Source organism: Ursus arctos, unplaced genomic scaffold (genome assembly GCF_023065955.2).
Source record: "Ursus arctos isolate Adak ecotype North America unplaced genomic scaffold, UrsArc2.0 scaffold_14, whole genome shotgun sequence".
Classification (NCBI taxonomy): Eukaryota; Metazoa; Chordata; class Mammalia; order Carnivora; family Ursidae; genus Ursus; species Ursus arctos.
The window spans coordinates 3,676,963-3,690,930 of NW_026622808.1; the positions used below are offsets into that span (position 1 = coordinate 3,676,963).

Sequence of the window (13,968 nt, forward strand, 5' to 3'; positions counted from 1 at the left end):
CAGGCTCCCAGCGGAGAAGCCTGATGTGGGGCTCGATCCCAGAACGCCGGGATCACGCCCTGAGCTGAAGGCAGACGCCCAACCGCTGTGCCACCCAGGCGCCCCAAAGTTGATTATATTCTAACCACGATTTTACACACAAGGTAGTTAAGGTTTAGAAAGGCGAAGGGGCTTCTCAGGTTCACAGCGATTGTGAAGGTATAGAAGGAGTTTGGACTCAACCAGTCTAATTGGAGAGCCCATGCTTTCAGGCCCTAAACTGAGCTGTTCCAAGCCCTTAAAATATATTGCTTTATTTAATCCTTACAATGGCCTCCTGGTAACCATTTTCGTTGGTGGAAAAGAAATAGAAGTCCAGAGCGTAAACAATTTAATATTATTCAAAGGTCTGAAGGCAAGCCTGCTGGACTGCCAAGTTCCCTGCCCTTTACCACCATGCTGTTCTTTAATTGATATACCCCATGGAACGTCATTCTGTCTCCTATCTATGGCTTTGATTTTATTCCCACTCAATACAAGAGGTGTAAGGCCAATTTCGCGCAATGGGGAAAAATTCAAAACGTGGTTCCGATACCCTCCAATTCTAAGAAGAACTGGATCATTGTATGTAAGCGCCTCTAAATCACCTGTATTTCTCTTTGCTGGTAGAGCTCACAGAGAACATCGGGCTTCCCCAGAGTGTGCTCGAGAAACACAACCCTTGGCCAGCCTATGTCACATATGTGTCCCCGATGGTGAAAAGACTCATCGAGAAAAGCAAAGTTAGAGATCTGGAAGGCACGCAAGGACTCGAGCAAAACCAGCGGGCATCGAGGCAGAGCAAGCTGGCCAACATCACGCAGCTGAAAAGGAGAAAGTCATCTAAGTGCTCTGGAAACTTGGCGTTGAAGGACGTGAGGTCGGAGACCATGTTATCAGTGTGGAGCTCATACTCCATACCGGCCGTGGGTCCCACCACTATCCCAGAGCCAAGGCACTTTCATACGGATTCCAGAGAAAATCCCACTGCAAACTATAACAAGATCATCTTCTCTCGAAAACCCATGATGAGGATACTTCCATACAGCTCCCTTCTAGCCAGCAAGGAGAAACATTCAAGCATTTAGCAGGGAGTCCCTGCAGTCACCCCCTCCAAGACTGTACAGCAATGAAGCTCCATTTGCTGCAAAATTCACTATGTCCTTTAAATGGGAACTTGCCCCTGCTTATGCAGAGGTGGGCTGAGATAAACCAGATCTCGATGTGGGCCGTGGGTGGGCAGGTACACCCCCTCCAGCATCACAGTCGGATGGGGTTGGGAAGCTCCAGGCTCTAGTTCCTGCCAGAAATGCTTAGAACCTAACTGAGGGTGAATGAGCCCCAGTCCAGGCAGGACACAGAAATCACACCAGTTACCATGCCGGACATAATTTGATAGAAAGAATTACCAACCAGGTAACTGAAAAGGTGGGAAGAGAACCCGAGGGTATTAGTGGAAGTAGACACCTGCAGGAAGAAGGGTTCCCAAGGCTGGGGGAACAAAGGGAAGATATTGGACTTATTAAAAGCTAGGCGCTTGGAGAAGGGGCATGTGGGCTAAATCTCAGATTTCTGAGACTTGGCAGGGGGCTGGGGAATGCTCCTCGGTTGGTTGGTTTTGGTGAGCTCGGAGGAAATTTCCAGTGGGGATGGTACCTGAGGAGGGGAACCTCTTTGGCTGACATTGGTTCGGTGATTCTTGAGAAAACCAAAAACTAGACTCAAATGCTTCTGGAAGGAATTGTCACTGTCTGAGTGAACAAGAAGTGTTGCCAGTGGAAACAGACAGGGACAGGAAGCCAACAGAGGGGTAAACAGGAAGCAAACCAGGAGAGAATTCCTTCCTCCTCTTTCAGCCTCAGAGCTCCCCCCAACCCCACACCCCCTGTGGGCAGAGCCTATCAGGGAGGAAAGCAGGAATGTGCTTTGCAGAATCCTGAACCCCTAGCATCTTAGCATAGGATAAAAGGATAGACTTGAAGCCAAGAGAACAGTAGCTTCAAAACTAGCATTGTGGTGTTTTGAGTGAGCCCACTTTGCTCCACCTGGCACCTGAACTTGGTACTAAGATGTTTTCTCCTTGGTGGCTTTGCAAAGTGGCGGTGGGGGTGTGAGTGTCCCCTGCTGAAAAATGGAAGGATTTCCTCCCCTGTACTATTTTAAGGCTTGCCTTGTGGAGTAGAGTTGGCGGGGGAGAAGTTCCTGGCTGGACCCCAGCTGTTATTTGTCAGACCACACTTAGCATTGGTCCACCCGTGCTCTGGGCAGCTCCCAATTGGCCCCAAAGCAAGTGATGTTAAACTTAGTCTCAAAGTCTTTAGATGCAAGGGGAACCTGGTTACGATAGGGAGACTGAACTGATCGCACAATTGGAGTTTATCTATCGAGCATAGCATGGTTCCATGGGTAACTTTTCTTTGACCTCACCTGAATTTCTGTATTTGTATTCGTGAAGCGGTTAATATCCATCTTGCTTCCCTCACAGAGATGTAGAGCATGGGATGGGCAAGTTGCTATAAATGCCAGTTGAAGAAGTCAAATTTGCCCCACACAGGCATTCTCTCCATACAGGAACCTTGCAGAAACTTTGGCACTCACCTCTGACTGCTGTGAGCAGTGTTGGGTCGGCTGCACACATTAAGGTCTCCAGACCCATTCCTGGGTTGCCAGGTCTTGGCCAGCATAAATTCTTGCAAAAATATAGGTGGTTCCCAGTGAATCTGAATGACTGCGTTTTGTGTCCGTGGATCAGTTATAGACATGGAGGCAGGTGATCAATTCCTCCAACAAGAATTTCTATCTCTTCTACCCTTTCGTGGGTGTTTAAAGCCAGAGTAGATTTGGAGTAGATTTGCCTCTTCTGGGAGCACCAGCGATGTCTCTCATGTTCTCATGAACAAAGCTAGTCCCACCAAATGTCTAACATTGAGTGTTACAGTTTATAGAAATTTGGGATTATTTCTTTCAATCCCTTCGAGGGCAGGGCAGTTACGGTTTTTTAAAATAAAGTTTTCTAGGTGTTTAATAGCTTTTACAAAAGTATCTGTATATTCTCTAAATGAAAATGATGGCTTTATAGATGACTGTTTAGATTGAGTTAATTCTCAGCCCGTTATAACAACGCGAGCATGAGCGGAAGGACATTATTAACACCTTACGTTGTGATTGAAAATTGCTTATATCTGTGACTCTAGTCCAGACACACTGCCTCCTAAGACACTTTTAAGAAAGAAAAGTCTAATTCCTTTTGAAATGGGGGAGTCTGTTCAAGCCCAAGCTAGGGTTCACAGACCCCGCCCCCACGGGGATTTGAAAGCCATGACTCCGTTTGCATGAGCACCGAGGGGGCTGCAGGGAAGACACAGTTAAACAAGACCAGCTGGACCCAGTAAGGAAGGCTCCGTCATTGGGGGAGGGAGGGTGAGCCTCAGTAATCCGTGTTGCTTAGATTTGCCTTCTGCGGCAGACCTCCCTGCGCGCGATGGAGGTGGGGACAGTGAGACAAACTCCTCCTAAAAGGCTCTTTTGCTAAAACCCTAGAAAGCCCTGAGTACGCACAGAAAGGGGGAGGAGAGCTGCTTGATTTCACAACAGCCCAGCATGCAGGATCCCACTGTCCTGGGTCTGCCAGAGGCCAGCGGACACTTGGCCGCACCAGCTTTGTTCATGAGAACCTGAGAGGCAGCCCTGGTGCTCCCGGAACAGGTGTGCAGCCCTTCCGGGAGGCTGAAATCTGACCCGAGCAGGTGGGGCGTGGAATGGAATGGGGATTCTTCCTAACGTAACCTCATCGGCCTGTCCAAGCTGGAGGGGTCTGGGCTATCCCCGGTTCCTCTGAACACATTGAACTTCCATCTCTAAGAGGGGACTGGCTTTCTCTGATGTTCCACAGACCACAGCCCCTCATTTATCTCCTCAGCATCTGGAATTATTCTGTGTGTCAGGAGAGCTGTTTCACTCAGTCTCCCGGCCCTGGTAGGTTTACGAAACACCGGAATCCGTATTTTGTTGGCCCTTCTCCGTTGCTCTGTAACCAAGGCCTCCTCCTGACACAAACTGAGTAGCTTTTTTTTTGAACAAATTCTTTGGCTTCTGCGCACAATATGGTATTTACCCGTTTGCAAATTCCACCGTTGGTGTTTAAACATAATGCTTGACCTCGGCCGCTGGTCGTTTTCACTCTGGTGGGTCTGTTAAGGACATCAGAGAGTCCTTGCATGCTGGGCTCATGTCTCCGCTGTGGCCTGGGAGCACGTCTTTGAAGATTAGGCCACTTGGCCGATCAGATGCTGCCGGGAAGCCCTCCAGGTGGTTAAGTGCAGGTGCGTGCAAGCCAGATGTTTGGGGGTGGCCTGGGAGCTCTCTGGCTGGAATGGGAGGCCTGGTGGGACCAAGACAGAGGGGCCTTCAACAGTGGTGGACTTTATTAACAGCCCACGTGACCAGCACAGCACGAGCCCCTCATCTCCCTCTTCTTGACCCAAGGTCCTCACGTAGGAGCCACAAAGACCTCACGGTGGTCCTCCTAAGCCATTTTGTTAGGACATGGAGAGCAAAACACGGGTACCCCGAGGTACGGATTTTGACCCTTGGGCTTTTTGATAAGGGACCCTTTGATGAGGGTCCTCAGAGGTAGCCGAGAAATTCCACGGGGCAGGGAGTACAGCACAGGCATCCCAAGCAGGGATGGGGTGGAGACAGAAAACCAGAAGCAGCAGGAATCCCAGGCCTGCAGCCTCGCTCCATATGTCAACAGAGGTGGTAAAGAGATCATAAAAGTGCTTTCTTTGTGAGATGTGTGCGAGCAAAGGGACACATCTAGACAACGCGGCTCTTTTCAGCCTTGGCTGAGTCATTCATTCCTAGAAGCTTTTTGGTAGCCCCACCCTTCTCGAGTGACCGCACATTTTCAGAGCCCGCACTTTATCGGTGTCAGATAAGAGAGGACAGAAGGAGAGAGTCGTGGGGGAGGGGGTGGGGGAGGGGAGGGAGTAAACAGAGACCTGAGATTTACTGTGATCCCGTGTCTTCCGAGCCCGGACTGAAGCTCAGGCCTGGGTTTATGCTTGTCGAGTAATCAGGAAATCCTTCGTCTTCCTCCCTCACCACCCCCGCCCCCATCCCAATCTCTTACTTGGGACCCAGAGCCTCAGCCAGTGTCCCAAACCCAGAGCCTCGGCTAGTGGCTGGGCTAGGCCTGTTCCTGGAGTGACATGTGTGTGGGATTTCTCTGGGGCTTTGGGGGTGGGGTGTAGTCAGGGCCAGCAGGGATAGAGGAGCACCTCGATTTTAGGTGGAACCCACTGCCACCCCCATATTCTGTGCCTTGATCCCAACCATGACCCGATTTCCATATGGGACAGGGCAGAATAAACAGTGTCATGAAAAAGTATTGGACTTGGTGTCGAGACCCCCATCTCTTCTCCCAGATGTTCTATTCCAGGGCAAATAAAAATCCCCACCCCACTGGATGCCCTTCTAAGAGGCGCATCTTGCCGGGGGCCTTGCAAGTCTCGTGGAAACAACTCACTTCCTCTCCAGATTCACTTGTTCAGCCACCCAGAACGTTGCCTTATTTGGGGGAGACACGGGATGTGAGAAGACACAACATTTCAGGCAACCTACCTCGTTGGAATCATTTCTGTGTGTCTGCCGGTCGGGAAGATTCTTGTGGAGAGCAAACTTAGTACCAGAGAAAGGGACAGCTGGAAAGAAGCTCGCCTTGAGTGTGCCAGGCTCTCTGCTCACACTTTTGTATCTTACAGCTTGTCCTTGTCCATTTTACCGTCAGAGGATTATATTCTTGCTCCCTTAGCTGGCTAGCTAACACTGGGGTAAGTGAACTCCTTTGAGATGGGAACCTGGGCTTTCAACTCCAAGCCGGGCTGGTCCCTTGTGCCCACATCCTCTCTCCTACCTGGGCTTCAACGAGGCAGTCCGGCTGGTGGTTGCTGACCTGAACTTCAGCTATGATACCCTCTGCTGTGAAGCAGCTTAATTGGAAACCCCTCCATATGGGGCATGCTTCCTCTCGCCCTGTGCCGTTGGACCAGCAGAACCTGGGTGGAGAGTCTGAGAGTGCCATGAGATCCAGACAAGGTCAGTCCCACCACCATACTCCCAGATCCTGGCACATAGTAGGTGCTCAACTAATTTCTTGAGTAGATGATTTGCAACAGCAAGTCCTAACACCCGAAACTAAATGCTCTGGGAAGAGATGGTTTCTTTCCTAATGTCCAGAGGCTGGAAAAACCACTCGACCTGGTTTTGTAGAAAGTTTGCTTTGAGTAGGCAGCTTTGCTATAAAGTTCCTTCTAGTCCTGGTTCTACGATTCAGGCAAAGGATGCAGCACGTACCTCGGATGGACCCTCCCTTATAGGATATTGAAGGGCTAACAGGCAATCTCTTAAAGCGGAATGTCTGGTGGTTCTGTTTAATGACCAACTCACGTCTATATGACGGAATTCCAAGTTGACCATATGTTTTCTCGAACCTTTGTCAGAAGGGATGAAGTTTCACAGACCTACCTCTGCCTTCTCTTTGCCACGTTTGCAGCCATGCCAATGGGCACTGAGTGCTTGCTTTGCCAGGTGCCGTGCTGGGGGCCCGGTCGTGAACACGGCACACTCAGGCTTACACCTGGCAGTGTAGATGGCAGACAATCGCAATCATGGTGCATGTTACAAAGAAACCCAGGCTTCAGTGACAGCATATTTGCTTTAGGCTCCCGGCAGGTTCTCTCTAGTCTCAAGAGAAAGAAATTATGGAAAGAGGCAGGATTAATATGAGGACAGCTGCTCATAAAAAAAAAAAAAAAGTGAGGTCACGGCAAATTTTTGGCCGAGTTGCATTTTTTTAGTGGCCTGGTGAGTTTTTCAAGCTTCACAAAGCTGCCTCTGGTTGTTGGTGGGCCCCTAACTTTCATGTTTGTTTCTGTCGCACCGTGGAGCTGTCATCCAGCTCAGGCATGCTTCGGGATCGGGCTTCTCCTTCATGACCCCTTGAAGCAACCCAGAGGCAGTGCCCACGTTTGTACACTGCTTCTCCCGGCACACTCACTTCCTGCCTGCCTTTCTGTCCTGAAGGACTGGGCAGCTTCAAAGGAGACCTCAGGGGTCCCTTACTGTCCCCACCAGACCCTGGGCCAGGGGCCAAGACCAGGCCTCCAGCGTTGGCCCTTGGCCCACTGGCCCTGAATGCAACTTCACCAGGTCTCCAGAGCAAAAGGATCGGGTCTACCTTTCCTCTTCTCTACGACAGACAGACTTGCTTCCTACCAGCTTTTCCAGGTTTTTGTAGGTCCCTCTGTGGGCTTGGGACAAGGGGTGCATTTCGACCCAGGGAGAAAGCAGTGTGATGTTTCATGGCTCCCCCTGCTTGTCTTTGCTCTTGGTCCATCTCCTTCCTCCCTCTGGTTGTACCCATGGAGCTCCTCTCCCGCTCCCTTCTCTTCCTCCCTCCACTTTCTTCCCTTCCATTTGATCTTCCTTTTTATTTATTTATTTATTTTGTCATTTCAAAGTTAACTGATGTTTGTTTCAAGTGACTCAGGCTCCCTGAAGCATAAGTGACCAAGATGACCTTGAACTCACAAACCTTGGGAGAAGCATGTCCCCTTAATGGTCAGATACCAGGAGTCTGAGCCTCCAACCTGAGGACAACAGGAAGCCCCCACGTCCTTTGTGGGGGAGCTCTGAGGAATGCTTGCATATTCCACAAAACCTTTCTCGTGGCCACCTGTCAGACTGGCCACCTGTCTCACCCCAGAAGCATTGTCCTAAAATCCTAGGTCAGTGTTGACTGGCTTCTTCCCAACCTAGCCTTTGGGGGGTCCCTGAAGCCTCTTGAAACACAACTCTGCCCAGATGGTAACAGTCAACAAGTCTGCTCTGAAGACTAGGGATCACAGAAGCTCGACAGTGTAAGTAGCAATTGCTACCAGAAGCGTCTGCTTTGGGAGGCCTACAAGTCTCAGTCTGACTTCTGTTCCCTGGTGAGGCCCGGCTCGGCCTCCAACACAGATCTCAATGCATCTTCATTAACTCACAATCCAGGCCCAATTCTACCGTATTCCTGGAGATAAAAGAGCCACCTCCATCCTACTTCCCCCTATCAATAGCCTCCCTCTGTTCTTGATGGCAAACAAAATTGCCACCAGGAATACCAACTGCCTCATTCATGAGATACGGTTTAGTTTTCCTGGCCTGGAAAAGACAATCACAATATTCAACAGAACACAGTGCATTTGGGGTTTCAGAACTCTTCAGCAGAACAGAGGGCTTTTGTCTTGCCCTCTTTATGGTCCTGCTTCCAGAGTGTGGGGAAGTTATACCTTCTGATATCTAAGAGTGAGTAGCTCTTGGACAGAACACATACAATAGGAGCCAGTCCACTCCCATGACCATCACCTTCACCACCATCACTATCACCATCTCACCATCACCACCGTGACCATCACCTTCCCCATCACCACCACCATCACCACCGTGACCATCACCTTCCCCATCACCACCGTGACCATCACCTTCCCCATCACCACTGTGACCATCACCTTCCCCATCACCACCACCATCACCACCGTGACCATCACCTTCCCCATCACCACCGTGACCATCACCTTCCCCATCACCACCATGACCATCACCTTCCCCATCACCACCACCATCACCACCATGACCATCACCTTCCCCATCACCACCATCACCACCAGGACCATCACCTTTCCCATCACCACCACCATCACCACCGTGACCATCACCTTCCCCATCACCACCGTGACCATCACCTTCCCCATCACCACCGTGACCATCACCTTCCCCATCACCACTGTGACCATCACCTTCCCCATCACCACCACCATCACCACCGTGACCATCACCTTCCCCATCACCACTGTGACCATCACCTTCCCCATCACCACCACCATCACCACCATGACCATCACCTTCCCCATCACCACCATGACCATCACCTTCCCCATCACCACCACCATCACCACCATGACCATCACCTTTCCCATCACCACCGTGACCATCACCTTCCCCATCACCACCATGACCATCACCTTCCCCATCACCACCGTGACCATCACCTTCCCCATCACCACCATCACCACCATGACCATCACCTTCCCCATCACCACCATCACCACCATCACCACCATCATCACCACCATCACCACCACCATCGCTAACCAGGGAAGGCACAGTCTCAATTAAAGACCTATTTTATCAGTCAGACAGAGACAAAGAGTATAGGATATCACTTATATGTGGAATCTAAAAAAGCTGAACTCAGAGAAACAGAAGTAGAGTGGTCACCAGGGGCCCAGGGGAAGTGGGGAGATGTTGATCAAAGGATACAAATTTCCAGTTATAAGGTTAACAAGTTCTAGGGATCTAATGTACAGATGATGATTATAGCTAATGATACTGTATTATATACTTGAAAGTTACTAAGAGAAAAGATTTAAAATTTTCTCACTACAGTAAAGAAGTAATTATGTGACAGGATGGAGATGCTAACTAATACTATGGTAGTAATCATTTTGCAATACATACATGTATCAAATCAATACATTGTGTACCTTAAACTTATACAATGTTAGATATCGATTATATCTCAAGAAAGTGGGGAAAAAAGACCAGGGGAGGCATCTGAATTTGGGTTATTTCACTGACACTGGACGCCCCCAAAACATCCCCTACATGTGCATGAATCAAAAAATTCTCCAAGGTGGTCCCTCTCCGAAGAAAAGGAAGAATTGCCCAAGAGACAAGTGCTGACCTTCTAGGTGGTGGAAATAATCAGAGTTCTTCAGTTGAGGTCCACAAATAGAATTCAGGAGTCCATGAATTTGGATGGTAAAAAAATTACATCTTTATTTTCACTGATCTCTCAGTGAATTTTAGCACTTTGGTGTTCATGGTAACTGTGACTTTGTCACCGGTAGGAATCACAGACATTTTCATACCCCACGATGGTCAGGGACATCTTGAAGTATTGTGTATGCTCATGGCTTTTTTGAAATGATGGTGGGCATTAGACTTGCTGCTACATCTTGTTATGTAATGCATTAATAAAACCCACAGTCTGCTTCAAAAATATCTGTTTTTAAAAATACTTTATTTAGTTTTAAAATAATTAGTTTCCTTTTTGGTCCTATGCATTTTATTTAAAAGATGTTAAGAACCCCTGACGTAAGTTCAGCTTTTGTGACTTCAATACATTTTAGATCTTGCTTTATTGAGCGTCTAACGTAAATAGTGGAAGTCTCTGTCCCTCGATGTCTACTCCAGCAAGCAGCCATTGTTTATGGTGGGCATTTAACCTTGAAGACTCTTTTTCAAAGCAGATACATTTAGTATATGTATATACATAATATATGCACATCCTAATACACACAGCTATTTTTAATGGAATCATTATACATATTCAGCAACTTGCTTTTTTCACTTCATATCTCTCCCTGTTGAGGTACATAAATTGCCTCCATCCTTTTGGATCACTTTGAGGTGCCAAAGTTCCTTTATCCATTCCTGATGGATATGCAGGTTGATTCCAATTTATCCCTATGCTGGAAACCTATTATTGCTGTAATGGGTCTTGATGTCTTTCTGAGGGATCCCTTCCCCTCACCTTCTCATGCCCAAGTCCTTGAGTGTCTCAGTCCCTTTTGAGGGCCTGTTCCTAAGTAAATTGAGGTGAGAGGGCTATCATGTATGGAAGACCCATATTTGAACTTCTTTTCTAGTAGGCTCTTGAGACAGTTATGTGCCTCTTGGTGGGAGAGTTCTGGCCTCTGTAATGCTCAAACAGAATGATCAGAGATCCTAGTGCTCAAGTGATCTCAAAGCAGGATAACTGTGAAGCAAAGCAGGGGTAGTGACTACTTCACCCTTCTTTTTATGTCCTCTAGCTCCCCGTACAACTTCTTATTCAGGGCTCCTTGTACAGTTGCACAGGCTGAGAACTGCACTAATGATTGGGATAGAGACGCAATTTCACATAGACTCTCATGAGATCGAAACTCCCTGAGTAATGTAACACGACAAGCCTGGCTTTATTGGTAGAAATGGCTAAATTAATGTTTCCCTAAAAAAAAAAAGTCGTTTTTACAAAGATGGGATCTTACAAAATATATTTATTTCAAGATTCTCTTTTTAAGGAATCTCTACACCCAATGTGGGGCTTGAATTTACAACCCTGAGATCAAGAGTCCATGCTCTACCAACTGAGCCAGCCATGGGCCCCACAAAACACATTTCCTTGGCTTTTCTCACTTAACAATACATCATGGATGTCCTTGAAGTCAATAGGTAGAGATCTAACTCACCTTTTCAATAGCTGGATGACTCTTCGTGGTAATCAATGCTTCCTGATGCAATTAGCTTGTTTGATTTCCACAAAGTCTTAGAGCTCTTGAGTTCCTTTCTCCTTGACCTGCCCTCAGATTTGGCTTGGCGGAATAATGCCTTATGTTTGTGTGAAACATCGACTTTTTCAGTGTGTTCTCTCACCTTACTTAATGCTTCAACCATCCCGAGATGGGGAAGACCCAGGTTAAGAGAATGTCCTAGGCTCACGGAAGCAGAGAAATTGTATCTGACTCCCAGAACTCAGTTTTCCTCGCCAGACAGCATGGCCTCTCCATGCAAGCATCTATCAGCCCTGCCTGATTCACAGCTCCTGCCCTGGATCATCTCTGAGCTGGCAGCTCACAGCTCCTCCAGGGAGGGTGTGGGGCAGCCACTCACCTGCAGATGCATGTGCCCAGCAAACAGTCATGAAACTCTACCCTGTAGAACCAGAGCTCATGCTCGTCAGAGCTGCCAACTGCCTGAAAGACACCACATGGTCCGGAGCTCAGCCAGCAAGAGGGGTTTGGGCTGTAGGCCCCTCATGGGGGGTGCATGTGGTAGGAACTCTGCTCTGAGCCTGGGGCCTGGCAGCAGGCCATGCAAGGTGGGGCTGTGAGGTTCCTGAGACGGCTTCTCACCAGCCTGTAGGCAGACAAAGACTCCCCTGAAAATTGGAACAGATACCCAAGAATATAGGTCTCTTATACTTTCAGTCACCTGCTGAAAAATCGTTTTAATGAACACAAATCTACAATGACTACCAGGTGAATGGTGCCCCCTGGGGTTGTGCCATTGCACCACCACCCTGTGACCATACAGGGTAGCTTCTGAAAGAAGTGATGCTTGACTTCACGCTCGAAGGGCAAGTAGGATTTAGCTTGGCAAGTGTGCACTCGTCGTGTGTGTGTGTGTGTGGGGGGGATGGGGAGGCATTAGGATTTAGCTTGGCAAGTGTGCACTCGTCGTGTGTGTGTGGGGGGGGGATGGGGAGGCATTTTACGTACTAAAATTGCATTGCTGAAGATGTTGAAGTAGAGCAGTATTTTTTAAAATGTATTTTTAAATTTATTTTTAATTTATTATTATTATTTTTAATAATAATTTTTTATTATGTTGTGTTCGTCACCATACAGGACATCCTTAGTTTTTGATGTCGTGTTCCATGATTCATTGTTTGCGTATAACACCCCGTGCTCCATGCAATACGTGCCCTCCTTACTACCCATCACTGGCCTATCCCAATCCCCCACCCCCCTCCCCTCTGAAGCCCTCAGTTTGTTTCCCAGAGTCCACAGTCTCTAGTGGTTCATTCCCCCTTCTGTTTACCCGCCCTTCATTCTTCCCTTCCTTCTCCTACCTATCTCCCTGCTATTTCTTATGTTCTATACATGAGAGAAACCATATGATAATTGTCTTTCTCTGCTTGACTTATTTCACTTAGCATACTCTCCTCCAGGCCCATCCATGTTGCTGCAAATGTTGGGTAATCATTCTTTCTGATGGCTGAGTAATATTCCATTGTATATATGGACCACATCTTCTTAATCCAGCCATCTGTTGAAGGGCTTCTCGTAGAGCAGTATTTTAAAAAATATGTCCACAAATCCTTTGATACTCCTCCCTTCAAGACACAGAGCTTGATTCCTTCCTCTTGAGTGTGGGGCTGAACTTAGTGACCCACATCTAATGAATAGAATATAGCAGAAGTGATGGTGTGTCGCCTGTACGATTAGGTTACAAGAAGACTGTGACTCTCTGCCTTGGATTGCTTGCTGTGAGGGAGATAAGCTGCCACCTCGTGTGGACGGCACTGTGGAGAAGCCCATGGAGCCTTCTGCCAACAGCCATGCAAGAGAGCTCAAAAGCAGATCCTCCAGCCCCCTCAAGGGACTGTGGTCTTGGCCAACACCTCTGAAATCTCATGAGAGACCTTAAGCTAGAAGCACCTAGCCATGCTGCTCCCCAAATTCTTCACCACCAGAAACTTTGTGATGTAATAAGTGTTGGTTGCTTTAAGCTGCCAAATTTTGGAGTGATTTTTTACAGACCACTGGATAATTCAGTGGGAAGGAGTTTAGTTCATTCGAGGCATTTAAAGAAGGTTGGGGTGGCTGAGCAGAAACAGTGGTTTCCACACCTCAGAGTTCTTACAAATTGCCTTATGCATGTGCCCAAAATGCAGATTTCTGGGACCCACATGGAGAGAGCATGATTTAGTAGGTCTGATTAGGGTCCAGAGAGATGCATTTTAAACAAACATCTCAGATAATTCCAATGCAGGTGACCTGAAAAGCACTTTGAGAAGCTCCAGTTTGGGAAGGTTGGTGGGCTCAGTGACCCACGTTGAGGCTGGGGCAGGTAGGTACAGGGCGAAGGTGGACCACCTCGAAGAACTAGAACATCTCTTTCCTAAGAGCGATGGACAGCCATGGCAGTGTTTGAGGCAAAACAATAGCTAAATCTATCATCAGAGGCTAAAACTGGTTTGGATTTCCTCTCTCATCGACCTGGCTTATCAATAACTCAATGCTGAACCTTCAAGATGGAGCAGATGAGGGAAAGTAGGATATGAGGCTTGCCTTGGAGGAA

General features: G+C 48.0%; 1 protein-coding gene across 2 annotated transcripts in view; it reads left to right on the forward strand.

The window, feature by feature from the left end:
• Positions 1 to 5,407, forward strand: part of CDRT4 (CMT1A duplicated region transcript 4) — a 40,856-nt gene extending 35,449 nt beyond the window's left edge. The window contains exon 4 of one of the 2 annotated variants that reach the window (XM_057312100.1): positions 649 to 5,407. In XM_057312100.1, the coding sequence (XP_057168083.1) occupies positions 649 to 1,106 (458 nt within the window). In that variant the 3' untranslated portion in view covers positions 1,107 to 5,407. The remainder of the gene's footprint in view (positions 1 to 648) is intronic. The other variant, XM_057312101.1, reaches the window with a different exon arrangement.
• Positions 5,408 to 13,968: the final 8,561 nt, after the last annotated feature.